The sequence below is a fragment of the Macadamia integrifolia genome, unplaced genomic scaffold, assembly GCF_013358625.1.
Source record: "Macadamia integrifolia cultivar HAES 741 unplaced genomic scaffold, SCU_Mint_v3 scaffold1183, whole genome shotgun sequence".
In the NCBI taxonomy this organism is placed as follows: Eukaryota; Viridiplantae; Streptophyta; class Magnoliopsida; order Proteales; family Proteaceae; genus Macadamia; species Macadamia integrifolia.
The window spans coordinates 96,601-114,304 of record NW_024868111.1 but is presented as its reverse complement, the minus strand read 5'-3'; the positions used below and the strand labels follow the sequence as shown (position 1 = coordinate 114,304).

Below are 17,704 nucleotides of genomic sequence, written 5' to 3'. Positions count from 1 at the left end.
GTGTTTGAATAATTCCCTTAATTACTGATTATGCATTTCACATAAGGAGGTTCTTGGTCTTAGGATTTTTATGTGGGCTTAACTGATACTGATTGATCCATTGGGCCCAAGCAATTATAGACCCACTTTGATTAGGAAACTCCTAGCTCTTTCCATTGTGAGAGGGGAATAGGGTTTAGGGATTCTATTATAAATAGAATACTGATGGTCCTTGCAGCCATTAGTTAATGCCTTATTGGTTTTGGGAGCACGGCTTTCTCACAAAAGCAAGTGCACAGAAAGAGAGGTAACTCTAGAGTAAGAGACTGCAGAAGATCTCAGTAGAAGGACTCCACTTGCGTAGTTCATCATTGTCATCTTCATAAGAGTAATGTTTAATCACATGGGACAGAGGTTCATGATCTATGTTCATGGGGCTTCTAAACTTACACAGGTATTTGTCTATTCCCATTTATGGTTCATGTCATAGATGTCCCATTGATTATTATAGATATGGTAAATCTATATGGTTATGTATTTTAAGATCTATGAAGGGAGTATTTTATTGATCTTGGTTTAAGGACTATATCCACGATTAAATATTTTTTATGATTCTTGTATTCTAAATACTATAGGGTTATTTATATGTTTAATATGGTAAAGGATCCCCAACACTTGATAGCTTCTTAGAAGACAATCGAAGCCTCAAAGAAATTATTGAAAGAATACATCTACACTATCCTCATGCATTTCACATGGTTCTTGGTAGCTTCTTAGGAGACAGTCGGATACATCTACACTATCCTCATGATATGACATCGAATCTAGGTTTTGGTGAAGTAATTTGTCAGGAAATGGGTTAGTTCAGATTATGATGTGTAACCATCAAGTTATGTATAAATGGCTCTGTGGACCCTCCACTGTATCTTCTGTTTGTCTGATAAATGGGATATCTTTGATGGTTAAACATTCTCCAGTTGTATTAGATCTGGGACATGTTATTTCCAGAAGAACCCATCAAGTGTTCCATGCCCAAAGCCATCTGGAAGTTAGTTATTATGTGGATTTTCTCGCTCTTAAACTTGTGATATCTCCTTTGCCATATGAACTCATATTTCGATTGTTCATGATTAACGGATTATGCCAGAGACAAAAGAAGTAAACTTAAATTTGTTGTTTCTTCATCCAACTATACAAATAGTCTGGTTTCTTTGGTTCTCTTATTTCTTGGATGTTATTGTTGTTTTTGTAGAAATGTTATATTCCAACTGATGGATTGAGTTCCTAAGCTTCTGTTCTGATTCTAAACTCAGCTAAGCTGTACACCAAATATTGATATTGATCAAATGATGTGTTGGGCCAGTGAAATTCTAATAATTGATAGTGACAACTAATAAAATTGGCCTTTGGTTTAGCTTGTATGGGCCATGGTATACTGTTTTTTCTTTTTTTGATAGAACGGGCCATGGTACATTTAAATTACTTAGTGGCATGCAATGCCTGGACCAAATCATGCTTTAGATTGTTGAATTCAAGAGGGCTTGAATAATATCCTATATCATTAGCTCTCACTGTTAAGTAAATTCAAATTTATGCCGACGTTAGCCAAAGCCAAACTTCAGGTTGATCCACAGGTTTGCCTGGCTGACTCAAGGGTCATCTGTTGGTCCAACCATCCTTTGACCCATGGTTTGACAGGTTCGACCCTCTTAGTTTATTGTTATCTTAAAAATTTCGAAGTTCATAAATTTTAACCTGGAAGTCTAATTTTCGTGAACCAAGTATCATTGCGAAGCTTATTTAGAGTATTACCCAATGGTATGAAGTTAGGGCATCGATTTAGCAAAAAAGTTAAAAAATTCCTTTTAAGTGTGGTCCACATAACCAACAACACAATAATGGCCAAATCAGTCCGTTTTTGCACCATATTTAAATACTTGTTATTTTATTTCAGACCTTTCTTAAGTTAGTTTAATTATGTTTTCTTGATTAATTAACATCTTTTGGGATATTTTGATAATTTTAAATTTATACTAGGTGGGCGTTCTCCTTAGGAAGAAATCAGATAAGACCACCAAGATGATGGAAGATTAGTGACTAAAGTTGAAGGATTTAGTGAACAACATGATCCAATTGTATCTTGTGAATTACACTTTTTGTTTGGAGAAAAAATTATATGACCTTCGGTTGTCAGTGTGAGATAAGTTTGAGGTGCACTTTGATGTTGAAGAAGACAAGCATTACTCTCGTTGGTTTCACTCTACTTCATTTGATAGATCATGACTACACTTTTATTCAATGAGGATTCTCTCAAACTTGAAGTTGTTTCTACTTTGCTGATGAATAATACACAATGGAAAAGTTGCGGTGAGGAGAAGTCAAAGGGCCATAGTGCTTTAATTATAGGTGATGGTTAGGGTTGAGACAAGTCAAATGAGAGACAAGAGGAGTCCGTCGAGTATAAAGATCACTCCAAGTAAAAAAATCACAAAATAACTAGTTATTATTGTGGAAATAAGTCATTTAATGATGAGGACAAAAGGGTGAATGAAAATAAATCATCTGATGCTATTATCTTTGAAGAGTCTTTTTGGGATTGATCCTTTTGAAGGAATGGGATCGGGTGAACAAAGTTGGGAGGCACCGATGGAGTAATCCTTTATTCTTCGGAGACGTTAAGAAAATCAGGGAAGAAAAATCCCTATTCGATTTTTTTTTTTTTTAAATAAATCTCCAACTTGAAGCTCGTTTACAAGAGAAGAGGTTTGAGAAATTAGATGAAATGACAAAAATACCTATAGAATTTCAATTGTGAATATATCTTGTGATTTTAATTTATAAAAAGTGAAGTGTCTAGTTTACCCCCATTTAATTCATCCTTCAATAAAATTACTCATTAGAATTTGGTCTTTTTACCTTTTTGTTATTTTATCAAACATAACCAACCCTTGAAACCAGTAAATTCTGGTAGTATAGCGTTAGAGTTCATATTGGTTCACTCATTAGTCATTAAAATTTTGTTAAGGAGAAAACATATAATTTTAGCAAACTAATTATAACACTACAACCATGTTGACATTTAACTATAACCACAATAAATAAACCTAATTTTTAAAGAAGCTCACCTTGATGATGATTTGCCTGTTGTTAATTTGGCGTCCTTGAACTACATCTAATTGCTGCTGCACAATGAATATTGTCATAAAAAAAAATAATGAAAATTATTTAATGCATTTTTTATGTAAAATAATAGGATTTACCTTCATTAAAAAAAAAATACTAAAAGGGCAATAAAGTGAGTATGCAATACCTTGGTTACAAAAATATCTTCCCTTAATAATCCTTCAAATTAGTAAGAAGTTCTATCATGGCCTCAAGAGTGGAATCTATTATAAAATAAATTGTAGAAAGGTGACAGTTGTTGAGGGTAAAATAATGTAACATTAGAGTTCATAAGTGTTCCTCAAGTCATTGTAAAGTTTTTTTTCCTAAGAGAAACAATTTATTTTAGTTGACTAATCGCGACAAACACAGCTTAAATTTAAGGGTGTCAAAATATAAATCGTACTAATGAAATCGAATCAACCGGCATTAGGTCAAACCAAACCTTATTAGAATGAGTTTGGATTAGGATATTGTGAAACTGCTTGAGAACCAGATGAAGTATGTGCCCCTCATAAAGGTTAGACACACACAACATTCTATTTTTCTTGTTTGAACAATGTAGAAGAAGACCATAACTTCCCAAAAATCTAGAACTCCGTTTCTGTCCGTATCAAGTTCTCTGAATAACCGTGAATCATACATGTAATGGTTCTTATCCAGAAATTTTGCTAATTCCACTTGACCTATAATCCCATTTCCATCCGCATCCATGCTAGTAAAGAATTCAAAAGCCGAAGCCTTAAGCTCAGCTGGACCACCATCATAAAAAGCAAAGGCAGCGGTACGTATCTCGTCCATCTCTCTCTCTCTCTCTCTCACTCTCTCTCTCTCTCTCTCTCTCAGTGCGTCTGGGTATATGTTATATTTTGGTATGAAGGTCACCAAGTCTTTTATATTTGCAGAGGTGGGTAGTCAACAAGATATTTTTTTCTAATAATAAATGATAGCCACATTTAATTTTGGAGAAAGATTTTTGTTGGGTTGTATGGATTGTAACCTAATTTATTTTATTTCTACAAAATAAATTTATATTTAGGAAAAAAAAAAACTTTATTTACTTTCTCTTTATGGCTTTGCTTTCATGGAAGGAGGGAGAAAATACTACCACTGTTGATGTTCCTACGCATTTTCCATTGTCCCCAAGTTGGTGTATCACCTTGCTTTTATGGAATGAGCGAGGAAATCCCACCTCTATTGACGTTTTCGCACATCTTCCACTACCCTTACATTGGTGTATCGTCTTGCCCTCATGAAATAAGCAAGGAAGTTCCACCCTATTGATGCTTCCATGCATGTTCCATAGGCCCCATGTTGGTGCAAGACATTGCCTTGCCCTCATGGAAGGAGCAAGGAAATCCCACCTCAGATGATGCTTCCGTTCATCTTCGGATGGCCCACGTTTGGATGTGCTAGATCCATGACCTGGAAGGTGGCTTGTTCTTTTTGTTTCTTATATTGTTGATTGATGCTTGTGGTCTAGAGGTTGATGTAGAGAGCCTGGCAGGCTGTGGTAAATTCATAAATATTTATGATGGCTACTCGATTGCTGTTGCCTATAAAAAATGCTTAATTTCATATGCTGCAGAGTGCAGAGTCTGATTAATTCTTAAAACCGCAATGTTCAAGTAGTGCTTTGCTTGGTGTTTGGGTGCAATGGAGCTGGCCTTAAGATATGTAACAGTCTAGGTGCTTGCCGAACGCCGGCACCGGTCTTTTCATGTTGAAGTGTTCTGGGCAAATTGGTTGGCATTGCTCATTTATTGCTAGGATTTGGAAGTGCACATTGTGGTAAGGCCTGTTTTAATAGGAGATATACTACTCAAGAGATAAGGAACCTGCAAAACATAAGTGGAGTGAAGAATTTGGATTGGATTGGATTATAATTGAACATATTGTTTGTTTTTTGTGTTCTTCTGATGGAAACATACAACTTTTGCCTTTGAATACCTGTCTAAGATGTTCTTATCAATCAGTGTTTAACTTTCCAAGAACAAAAATGAAGAATTACCAGCATAAATGCCACTCTCAAGCTATTGTACAAAAAATTAAGACAAAGAGAAAAAAGTGGTAGATAAATATGTTTGTTGACTTAAAATTTGCTACATTGTGCAAGTTGACATAATTGGGGTGAGTTGCTCTTCTTCTAAGGGTTTATGACGTAGAAAATGAGCACATCATCTTAGCAGGAGAAGAGAATGAGATCCAAGACATTTACAAATTAAATTGGATTTATATTTCACATGATAGGAAAGATGTATCTTGCTACTTTGAGTACAATGGTTTCACTATTTTTGTAATGTTTTCAATTTCTTTTGCTTAGGCTTAGAGAACTGAGTCTGTAGAAAAATATTTTGAAATGATCTATGTTTGAATTTTAAAAGTAATCGCAAACGTATGGATTCATGTAGCTAACGGGTCGAACACAAGGAGAGCAACCACTTTATTTTTAGCTTCTTTTAGTAATACGAAAGTGTAACGATTGATTATGGTGATCTAATTTTATTTACCGACCTAAAACAAATGCATCTAAAAATGTCCTAACCAACACATCTAAGGAAATTGAAATTGAAATTGCAATAAAAATTGAACGACTTAACCATTAGTCATCTAGGAATTTAAATACTCAAACCACGCAATTAAAAAGCAAATAATTGAAAGTAAAAGTGCTGAAAAATAAATAAATAAATAAAAAGGGAAAAAAAATAGAGAGAGGCACACAAGTAGGTATCTCTACTTAGCCCGAGGGATGCACCATAAATAATACGAGCTTCCCTACTTGACCAGAGAGTACTCTTACAAGGGCTTTTCTACTTAGCTTTAGGGGAAAGAATGCAATATAAATAAGAAAGTAAAATGATGGTTCCATAGATAGAGAGGGGCAAAGCCAACACATGCATCTAGCCAAGGACCTTGGGAGAAATGGAAAGCATCAATGTAAAAACTGAAATTTAAATCCTAAATTAAGAATGAATGGGTAGCGAGAAAGAGGGAATGAGAGGGGGGTGATAAGACTTATGAAGAAGCCTACTTACCTGAACTTCAATCCTTGGATTGAACTAAAAACTAGGATTGAAAATCTTCAGAGTCCCAAAGAACACTTCGAAGATCCAAATGGATTTCGGATCTTGACGAAGATCGCTCCGAAGACCAGAAGAAACTCAAAGGGGAGGGGAGGAGGACAGAGGGAAGAGTTTCTCTCTCTAAGGGTGGTTGTGGGGTTGTGATGTTAGTCTGAAAAACCAAAGGGAGGGGGGTATTTATAGGAGCCTTAAACCAATGGGGAGAGAAAGGGGAATTTCCTAGCCAATGGGGGCAAAAAGTGGGTTTTTTGGACTAATGGGAGGAAAGTATGAAAATTTTGACCAATGGGAGAGAGGGTGATTTTCTTGGGCCAATGGGGGGAAATGTAACTTTTTTGGGCCAATAAGGTAAAAAGATTCTTTTTTGGGTCAATGGGAGGTTGTGGTGTAGGGTACACTAGCGGAGTAGTGTATATGCACAAGTCGGTGAAGAGTTAGTGGAATACAAATCCCAGCCATTGAAAGTAGCACACGAGGCTAGGTCGAGGTGCACGGGGCATGACAGGCACGGATGCATAGGGCTCGCAGACAATGTGTATGGGTGTGCAGGAAGTGGCGAATGGGTGTGTGGGCAGTGGTGCATGGGTGTGCAGGCAGTGGTGCATGGGTGTGAGGGTAGGGGCACCAGTGTGAGGGTAGCGACTAGAGATGGACTCATGTGTCGATGATTTGAGATACTACCAACCCTAAAAACCAAATCTGAACTAAGTCAAATCTGAAATTGTTAGGCCTGGAGAAAACAAATCATGAAAAGAAAAACTGAACTTGAAAGAGATGTTCCACAACTTGTTCTTGTCACCTAGAACTAAGCCTAGAACTAGCAATTAAAATTATTACACCTTTGAATAACTTGAATAACATGAACCATAAAAATAAAAGACATTCATTAATGATATAAAACCAATTACAAAAGTGTTTAAAGTAAGAAAAACTAAGAAGAACTAGAACTAAAACTAGAAGGAGAGCACAACTAAAAATTAGAGAAAAATAGAGCAAGAGAGGGACACCCTCTAAGGCTTGGTCGACCCTCTTTTATAGGAGATATGAGAGAAAAAAGAGAGAAAGTAGGGGAGAAAAGGAGAACGATTTAGGTTTCCTAATTTAGGAGATTTTTGTTGATGAGGTGGAAAATATAAATTAGGAGAAAAATGGAGAGAAAATAGGGGAGAAAAGAGGAGAACGCCCAAGTGTGGGTCCCTTGGGCGATTTATGATGAAGTGGAGGGGAGATAATGGAGAAAAGAGAAAAAATAGGGAAGAGAAAAAATCTCCACGATTTTTTTTTCTTTTTGTTTTCCTTTTTTTATTTTTTCTTTCCAAGAGGTTTGAATTTGAGACCTCCTAGTGAGCTCCTAGTGAGCAAGGGATTTTTGCACACCACAACTCACCAACTACGTTAGGTAGTTGTTGTTACAAAAAAAATAAATCTTCAATCACTCAAGGGGGATCCATCGATCCTTATTGGCATTTAGAATATTCTTTATACACCTGAAACAACTGCAAATGGGCTGGTTCTGCATCTCGGTTCAGTTCTGATCTATTATTCTTTTTCTGGCCCAAAAAGAATAATCACTTATACGGGTGATCGAACGGATGTGTACTTTTAATGCAACAAGTTCATCTTGCTCAGAATTTCGTCCTCTTCGTAGCTATAAAAAGAAACGGGACCTCTTTACGTGTAAAATTGGAGATATGGCACCTGATAGTCCTTAGGGCCATGAAAATAGAAAACTTACAAAAAGAGAGTAAAACCCCAGGTAGCTCCATTCTAAATATGTAAAATGCATGCTTTACTACTTAAGATTTCACACATAAATGTGCTCATCAATTCACAATCATTTTCTCTTTGGTCAAGACTTGTTTAATCATTTCCTCTATTGTCAAGACTTCTTCTTTAATCTTCTTTGTTTTTTTTTTATTGAGTGTGGTGGGCCTATAATTGTTTAAATCTATGCAATGGCGAAGCAGCCTTAAAGGGTCTTAAGGAGGCAAAGATTGGTGCATTCATGCATAAATTTGTGCATAACAATTAAAAAAAAAAAAACCTATAGGGGCGGTAATAAAAACTGCGACTAAAAACTAGTGAATATATCTGTAGTGGTGGTATGTATTATGCCCCAAATGACATTATTATTAGTACGTGGCAGAACAAATCTGCCCCATAAGATATAGTTTTATACACTTTTAAATACGGTTATTATATATTAGCGAAGGTAATTATCCACCCCTAAAGGGTACATCTTTAGAGGAGGATTATATAAGCACCCCTAAAAACCCCTTTTATGTGCAGGGGCAAAAAACTGCCCTTGAGCAATAGCGATGTCACGTTTAGTGACGGGTATCCAGCAGTTATAAAAACTGCCCCTAAAGCCTTTAGAGGCCGTTTTTATAGTTTTAGCGGTAGAAAAAAAAACGGCCTCGAAAGATCCTTTTTTTTGTAGTGGGGTCGGTCTCAATCAAATACGGATTGGATGGATTAACCACTTTAAAAAAATGTGTTATTTTAGATCATTTTTCCCTTGTACCTTACCAATGGATCAGTGTCAAATTGGCTTAGATCAAGAATGATCCATATTTTTTGGACATGTGCACGTGGAAAATAACGGAATTGCCAAAAGTTAGTTATATGCACATGGGGAGAGGATCCCAATTCAAAAAGAAAAAAATTACCTCTAGGTTTTTTTTTCCTATGATAAAGTAGACCTTTCCTCCCCTATGAAAGAGTGAGGCCAAAATGAATAGGCTAGAAAGAAAGAAGCTTGTTCAATGTCGGAATAGTGGTAGTAGCCCTATTGACTCAGGAAAGCGGGCTAGTTGATTGGCAAGCCGACTGACAAGGCCCGAAGCGCCCAACGAATCGTGGATTGCTAAATGCTTAACACACTGACATCAAATATTGCATCCCGCGTTCACCACCCACATGCCGAAATTCCACAGTCGGGGGAAAGAATCTGTGCTCCACGATACAGCATGCAACTTGTTGATAGAACCAAGCTCTCTCAAAATAAAAATCCTTGGTTTCGGCGAAGGCATGGCAAGTCCTCCCGGCCCCCCGGTACCCCTTCTTGGTCGGTGGCTCCAAAGATAACTAACCCCTATTACCGGGCCTTTTAAGAAGTAACCTTTTTAGTTTTAATTTCAGGACTTTTACCTTTCTTTTGTAGTAAAGTTTTCATCAAGAGCGTCTTCTTGCTAAGCTTAAGGAAATATCTTTCTGGTTCGGGTCTTTTTTACCCCTGGTTGTTATTTCGTGCTCTTTTTCTTTTTGTTTTCTTTCTTGGTTCCATTGCTAGTTGTTGTTGTAGACGCCATAGGTGGATTCAACCACCGATGTTCATAGATTTTTTGCTTCTGTTGATGTCGATCTTGGGTTGCTCAATGCCCCATCTAGTGATGCCTCGCTTTGGTAAAGTGAGTTGACCTCGGGCTATCCTAATAGCCCTCGGTTCAACCTCTATTGTTAGTTGTCTAGTCGTCGTTTGATATGGGTGGCGAGGAACCAACCCAGATCAACCGGCTTCCCAAAGCATATGAGGATATGGGACGAGTGTCTACTTCTCATTGGAAAGGAATCGGCTAAATATTCCTTCTGTCTCCCACCTAACACAGTTTGACACGCGGTGATACCTGACTAACCTACCCACCCTGCGGTTCTCTTGATCAAGGGTTAGCTGGAAGAAGTTTATCTTACTCCGTCAGAGTACAAAAGACGAATTCTAATTACACGTTCTCTTCTTTCCTTTTTAGTTTAGTGACAGTGCATCACAACAATTGTCCAAGATTGCTAGATCGAGCACGCGACGTGCATAGTCTTAAGTCCAAGAGCAGGTTGTCTCCTCTTCAACATGTAATCTACTTCCTTGCCTCCCCCTTTTCAGAGATCTCCTTGTTCTCTTGCTATATTTTCCTCCATACCTTCACCGCCTCTTCGTCCTCTTGTTCCATCCTTCAGGGATGTTTGGTAGGTGTCTGGGCCTCCTAAAAAATCCTTCCGACAAGAATGCTACTTGAACATTGTAAGACATGGAACTGTCTCTCTCTTGCGAACACTGATCATAAGTGGCAAAAGCGGCCAGAATCCTCATTTTTTTGTCCATAAGCTCTCCTCGCAACTGTAAGAAGTTCAAATGTCTTTTTACACACTAACGCAGATGATTGCCCCTAAGGCATCGATGGACCAATGCCTTCGTCTGTCACCCGAATTTATTGATTCACAGCGTTGATGGAAAAATCAGCAAGCAGCAAGCAACAAACGGGGCTTGGTCAAGTTAAGCAGTGAGCTCCTCTTTCAAAGCGAAGCGAGCCGCGCTAGCCTATTACATTTTTTAGCAGCAAGCGGGGCTTAGTCAAGTCAAGCCAAGCAGCGAGCTCCACTTTCAGATCGAACCGAGCCACGCCAGCCTACTATGTTTTTCAGTAGCAAGTGGAGCTTCGTCAAGTCACGAGAAAATGAAGGGCACGCTAGAGTGCTCCTGCTTGAGAGCGCTTGAGTGCGACGTACAAAATCCGTTGCTTGTTTGCACATCCATTTGCTTTGCTACGTGCGCTAGCCTTTTTCAGTTGGCTTCAAAGCCTACTCGCGTAGTGAACTGTAATTATGAAAAGGTTGGAAGATCTAGCCAAAGAAGGTGATAACCCTATAGATTCATTCCCATGGTTCGATCCTTCCTAGTAAAACGCTACGTGTTCGAATTTCGATCTCTTTTACTTGAGAAAGGGGGACCACTCTCTAAGCCTAAGTATTCCTCAATGACCGCTAGCATACAAGTACCATGAGGGAATGGTGAAAAGAACCTTATTTAGGGAGTGCAATAGAGAACCTAAGATCCGATGCGAACAATCAGTCGAAGGAGCAGAGCTTAGAGCCAGCGGACGCACTCACTCTAATGGCATACCTATTGCATGATGGGTCAGCGAGGAAATGGGAACAGCGGCTTAAGCCATTAGGTGTAGGTGCTTTCCAAAGGTGGAATCTTCTAGTTCTTCCTATTTGACCCGAAACCGATCGATCTAGCCATGAGCAGGTTGAAGAGAGCTCTAATAGGCCTTGGAGGACCTAACCCACGTCTGTGGAAAAATACAGGGATGACTTGTGGCTAGGGGTGAAAGGCCAACAAAGATCGGATATAGCTGGTTTTCCATGAAATCTATTCAGTAGAGCGTATGATGTCGATGGCCCGAGGTAGAGCACTCAATGGGCTAGGGTGGCCCCCATTTCGCTTTACCAACCCCAGGGAAACTCCGAATACAAGTCGTCATCGTTTGTACAGACAGACTTTTTGGGTGCTAAGATCCAAAGTCGAGAGGGAAACAGCCCAGATCATACACTAAGGTCCCTAAGCAATCACTTAGTGGAAAAGGAAGTGATCAAGCGATGACAACCAGGAGGTGGGCTTGGAAGCAGCCATCCTTTGATCCATATCGGTATTAAATTGAGACCGATCCGAGTTTTAAAACCTTGTCTGTGTTTCTAATCTATAATATTTTATTTGGATTTCGATTTTTATTTTGAAATGTTAACATTCTGATTCTAAATATGTAATCTCCATTTGTAACTTTTCATATGTTTTCCCACAACCAGTCCTTTTCATATCCTCAATAAGTTATCCACTCCTGCTCAGTTAGAGCGAGCTAGTCCATCCCTCCCGCTAGAGCCACTCCCTTTCTACGAAGGTGGAGCCAAGATTACAAAGTCACTTTCTATTATCAATCACGAGTAGAAAGACTTGGTCTTGTTGGTGCAACTTGATATTGGATTCAAACCACATTTGAACGGAACAAATTTAGAGTCCTTCGTGTCTGCCATTTTTACAAAGTTTGGGGAAGGGGCACCGTAAAACCAGATATTTGTGCAGAGATGAGATTTATGCTTGCTTGCTCTCTTATCGCCTATATGATTAGGACCACCAATACTAACACTACAATTTATGGGGAAAAGAACCTTCTTGGTCGTGCCCTTTACAAGTAGACATGTTGTGCATGAAAAGACTATCTTGCCCTATAATTTGCATATTAAGGGGAATTTACTATCACTTCCCTACACTTGGCCTATATTTACTAAAACTCCCCTACCTTTTACTTTTTTATTGATACTCCCCTATTTTTTTATTTTTACATCTCTTTCTCCCTGCTCTTTTTAAATACCCAGATTACCCTTCCTTTTCACTTGTAACCTATTACACTTTTTTTCAAATTGATTGGTTCAAAACATGAACCAAACCACTAACAAGTTTTGTCTCATCCAATCATCAAGGATATTGACTTAGCTGATGTGTCCTTAAATATCTTATTTATTTATTTATTATTATTATTTTGTTTCATCTCATCCAATCATCAAGGATGTTGTTTATTTATTATTATTATAAATAAGTAATAGAAAGTGGATAACAGTCCAAGAAATTGAAACGTATGATAACTAAAACAACAAGTAAGAACCAAAGGACCAAAGAAAAAGAAAGGAACGAAACACCAGATAACACAATCTCAGGCCAACCCTGAAATAGCATGGGACAAACCTACTTGTTGCTATAAGATCTAGCATATAGCATTCGAAACATTTCCACATCAAAATGCCACCCAATCTTGGAGCTGGCGATTTATTTTATGTGACCATCAAGTTCAGGACATCACATAATGCTACAAGCACTGCTGAGGCCTGCTATGGTTGTAGCCAATGATCCTACAGATGAGGCCTCTGCAATCATTGACAGATATTTGCGAAACTTCGAGTTTTGGTCACCCTGAAAATAAAAATGAAAATCCATAGGAAAAAGGAGTAAATGAATAGATTTTAATTAGAACAAAATTTTAGACCTAAATTTTAATATCTTTTTTTTTTCCCCCTAAATATTAGAGTTACCTCATTGAAAAAAAATATTATACTAAAAATGACAAAAAAAAAAAAAAAAAAAAAAAGATTAAGGAATGACTTGTGGAACAACAAGATTTCTCTATAATCATTCAATTGTAAAAAGTCACCATATTGTCAAAAAAAAAAAAAAACCATGGCCTCAAGAGTGGAATCTATCGTACAAGAAAGGGTAAGTGGTTATACCTTGAAATGAGTAAATTGTGGTAGTATAGCGTTAGAGTTCATATGGGTTTACTCATTAGTCATTAAAATTTTTTTAAGGAGAAAACATATAATTTTAGTAGATTAATTATAATGCTACTAGCATGTTGACATTTAATTATAACCACAATAAATAGACCTAATTTTTAAAGAAGCTCACCCTGTTGATGATTTGCATGTTGTTAACTTGGAGTCCTTGTCCTACTTCTGATTGCTGCTGCACAATGAATATTTTCATATAAAAAATAATGAAAATTATTTAATGCAATTTTTATGTAAAATAATAGGATTTACCTTCATTAAAAAAAAAAAATACTATACTAAAAGGGCAACAAAGTGAGTATGCAATACCTTGGTTACAACAATATCTTCTCTCAATAATCCTTCAAATTAGTAAGAAATTCTATCATGGCCTCAATAGTGGAATCTATCATAAAATAAATTGTAAAGGTGACAGGTGTTGAGGGTAAAATAATGTAACATTAGAGTTCATAAGTGTTCCTCAAGTCATTGTAAAAAAATTTTTATTAGGAGAAACAATTTATTTTAGTTGACTGATTGCGACAAACAGACCTTAATTTTAAGGGTGTCAAAATATAAATCGAATCAACCCGCATTAGGTCAAACCAAACCTTATTAGAATGAGTTTGGATTAGGATATTGTGAAACTGCTTGAGAACCAGACGACACCAAAAACAAATCGAACCCAAAAAAATAAAAACATAAGAAAATCATTCAAAAAAAAAAAATTCCGAAAACCATGTAAACCTATTCATGGTGAACCGAACTCAAACGAAATCGAATCTGATAGAAACCGGTGAAACCGATCGAACCCACCGATTAACACCCCTATTTTATAGAGATAATTTTAAAGAAGCTTACCATGTTGAACGGCGGCCCCGTGGGCCCGTTGTACGTAGCTAGGGCTTGTTGTCGTACTTCTTGTTGCCGCTGCAGCATTAGAGTCTGGCTTTGTTGTCGTACCCATCCGCCGTCGGATGTGCCGGCGTCCGGCGAGGGGAAGGATCCGGTTTCCCGTTGCTGCTTGATGATTGTTCGCATTGAGGGTAGAATTGAATAATTATCCAAGAAGGGTCCGTGGCCTTCGAATTTCCGGTTGCCGTAACAAGTGCAGCAAAGATCGTAGCCTCTTTCTGTTTTGAGGATGCAATCCGTGCAAGTGAAATATGTGCCCCTAATAAAGGTTTCACACCCACGACATTCTACTTTTCTTGTTTGAACAATGTAGAAGAAGACCATAACTTCCCAATGATCTAGAACTCCGTCTCCGTCCGTATCAAGTTCTCCGAATAACCCTGAATCATACGTGTAATGGTTCTCATCCAGAAAATTTTGCGAATCCCACCTGACTTATACTCCCATTTCCATCCGCATCCATGCTAGTAAAGAATTCAAGAGCCGAAGCCGTAAGCTCTTCTGGACCACGAGTATAAAAAGCAAAGGCAGCGGTACAGTGCAGTGGAAGGAAATCTATCTAGATGTGGCAGTCGCATGATTGGATGCATTGTATTCTTCTTTACCGATTTTTAGAAGTGTTACGTACATGAGAATGTTCCCGAAATGCAGCTATGTGCGGGGGCCAATGAGAATGGATCTGACACTCTTACAATCACATGGTCCTACGAGTGACCATCCAATACCTATCATATTTCTTATCATCATATGAGTGAGGAGGGGTATATTTGAAGCAAAAGTGACATATGTTGGATGTTTAACGGATCCAATCTTAGGGACAATGAAACTATTCACATAAGCATCATTAGGAGCGGGTTTTTGGAGGGATGGTCATTTTGTCCCTCTATATCTAGGGCAGTGACCGTTATACCTTTCAGGCTTCTTTTATCTAATGCTTCTTTTCTCTAATGCTCCTTCCAACTACTTGAATAATAAAAACAACCGCTGCTGACTTCAACTTCTCTACGATGAGTCTCATCAAATCAATGGGACTTTCAATGAGCTGGGCCGAAGAAAACAGCAACTCAACTACAAATTTAACAATTCAGTCCCTCTACACAAATGGTATATCCTCTCACCGAATCATAAGATTCTACATAATAAATGAATGAAAAATAAGTCTACCCATGTTACAACTAGACATCGTAAAATATATATTGTCTGGATAGAATCTCTAAAATAATTGATTTATATAAGTGATCCCCCGATGAATTTTATTTTGTCAAATGTATATCCTTTGGCATAATCTTGAGAGAATCGTAATCATAACATCGTGACTAGTTAGGTTGAAGGAGGTAGTCAAGTCAACAAGGAACCTTTGTCTCAGGAAACGTGTGGTTCTGAGTTTGACTCATCTTACCTCTTTAGGGCCACTCACACGGGGTGTTTAGTGCTCTTCACTGTTTTTGGTGGCCCGATATGATTCAATCCATGAGGTTGTGGGGTCAATATGACCCCGTGAGACTAGTCCAACCGAAGGTCTTGATACCAACCGCTAGCAAAGAAAAAAAAAACAACATGACTAACTCTCTGGTCTCTCGTCCAAAAGGCCGTATCTTGTGCAAGGATTTAGTTATCGGTATTGGTCTTAACCGACATTGATAGATATCAATCTACGATCTCCTCTATCAATATGGATCGATCAATTTTTTTGACGACTTTACCCTTGTACACAAATGGTATACCCTCTCACCTAATCATGAGATTCTATGTAATAAATGAATCAAAAGTAGGTCTCCCTAGGTTATAACTAGACATCTCTAAAATATATATTTTTTGGATAGAATCTCTAAAAATAGTTTACATATACAAGTGGTCGGCCCATGAATTTTTCTATGTCAAATATATATCCTCTCACATAATCTTAAGAGAATCATAACAGTGTGGCTAACTCTTTGGTCCAGAAGGTTGTGTCTTGTGCAAGAATTTAGTTATCGGTATTATATTGATCTCAGTAGATACTAATATGATATTGATTTAGGATCGCCTATAAAATATGGATCAGTCAATATGACCCCTATTTTTCATAAAAATTAGGCTTTTTTTGACAATTTTACCCTTGATACTGACCATGATCTTGTACTTGTGAGACATCATAACCCTTTTTCACTCCTTAGTTATCTAAAGCTCGTTATTTAAATGTCTTATGTTGAACACGCATCAATAAATAACCCAATTTCTTACCCAAAAAATGACATAATCATTAGATTTTGTGATTATAAATGAATGAAAAATAAGTCTACCCTTTTATATGATAATTCATTTTGGAGAAAACCAAAGACCACATAAAGTCTTAGTGGATAACTACTATATAACAAATTAGCACGTTCTTAGCAATCGCTCCCTGTTGGATGCGCGATGGGCGCTTCTCAGGGCAGGAGAATATTCACTATCTAGGTCCCCCACCCAAAATAAGGGATGTAACCACCTGGCACATAATTGCTGCTTAGTCAACTGTGTCAAGAGACACCTTCTCAAATGGTGAGGGGGGACTAATATAGTGCCATCAGTCTTCCAACTGTTAGATAGGAATTCAAATAAATTCTGCACCTTTCCTTATATTTACATGAGGGAAAAGGGAGGTTCCACTCCTCTCCAATTCTTAATCATTCAATTCTTGTTTAACACACTCCGTTCGTGTAATGCCTGTGCATTTCAAAATTCAACGGTTATCAAAGTATTTTTGAATTCAAACCCCTCAGATGCCTCTTTACCCAACATGCCCGATTGGCAAAAAATTTAAGAACTCTGATTTAGTACAAACACCAAAAATGACTGACTGGGTTCATGTCCACCATTGTCACTTAGTACAGCCATGGCTGCTTCAGTACAAGAAGTTGCTAATTCTTATTACAACTTCAGAACAGAGGATACTTAAAAGACTTCAATTAAGAAATGTAAAATCAGTGCTTTCTTTGAATCATGGTTCCCTGTAATTTTTCCTTTCCCACCTGTCAATGAATTCAAAAATAGCCATTTTCCCTGTTCTGGTCCAATTATTAATACAACTTTGATCCAATGGTCATGGAATGTGATCTCCAGTTATGATCCATATGTAAGCTATCTCTATACTTCTTCCCAATAACTTGGGGTCCGGGTGGGTCCTTTGTTGCAGCGAAGTGTAAATACGCTGTATGCTTCTCAGCTTCGGCCACTGAGTTAGAGGCAATTAGGGATGGAATTCTTCTTGCCCACAGTCTAGGCATCCTGTCCATCAAAGTCTTCTCAGATTGCTAGCCAGCGATCTCAACCTTAAACGGGCTCGGCTCATCTCTTGATTGGGCAGCACAAGCTCTGGCTTTGGAAATTTTGTCACTTTCCTCCAACTTTACCTCAGTAAAGTTTCGTTTCTTAGGGAGATCTCAAAACTCCCATGCGGACTACCTAACTTCAAGAGCTCTTGAGCTTAAGCTTTCTCGTGTTTGGTGGATTCA

The 17,704-nt window shown here is 37.8% G+C and overlaps 1 protein-coding gene across 2 annotated transcripts; it reads right to left on the bottom strand.

Moving 5' to 3' along the window:
• Positions 1 to 12,603: 12,603 nt before the first annotated feature.
• LOC122063022 lies at positions 12,604 to 14,714 on the bottom strand. 2 transcript variants are annotated; one of them, XM_042626673.1, is made up of 3 exons: positions 14,178 to 14,714; positions 13,456 to 13,512; positions 12,604 to 12,963 (listed from the first exon to the last, which is right to left on the bottom strand). In XM_042626673.1, the coding sequence occupies exons 1-3, from the start codon at positions 14,553 to 14,555 to the stop codon at positions 12,850 to 12,852; spliced, it is 549 nt and encodes a 182-aa protein (XP_042482607.1). In that variant the 5' UTR covers positions 14,556 to 14,714; the 3' UTR covers positions 12,604 to 12,849. The 2 variants fall into 2 exon arrangements, with proteins under 2 accessions (XP_042482607.1, XP_042482609.1); XM_042626675.1 differs by having other exon boundaries at positions 13,456 to 13,509.
• Between the last annotated feature and the right edge of the window lie 2,990 nt (positions 14,715 to 17,704).

Coding starts and splice junctions, on each gene's coding strand:
- LOC122063022 (XM_042626673.1), bottom strand. CDS start 14,555: ATGGTCTTCTTCTACATTGTTCAAACAAGAAAAGTAGAATGTCGTGGG. Junction 13,513..14,177: donor CGGGGCCGCCGTTCAACATG/GTAAGCTTCTTT, acceptor TTCATTGTGCAG/CAGCAATCAGAAGTAGGACA. Junction 12,964..13,455: donor ACATGCAAATCATCAACAGG/GTGAGCTTCTTT, acceptor TTTTATTTTCAG/GGTGACCAAAACTCGAAGTT.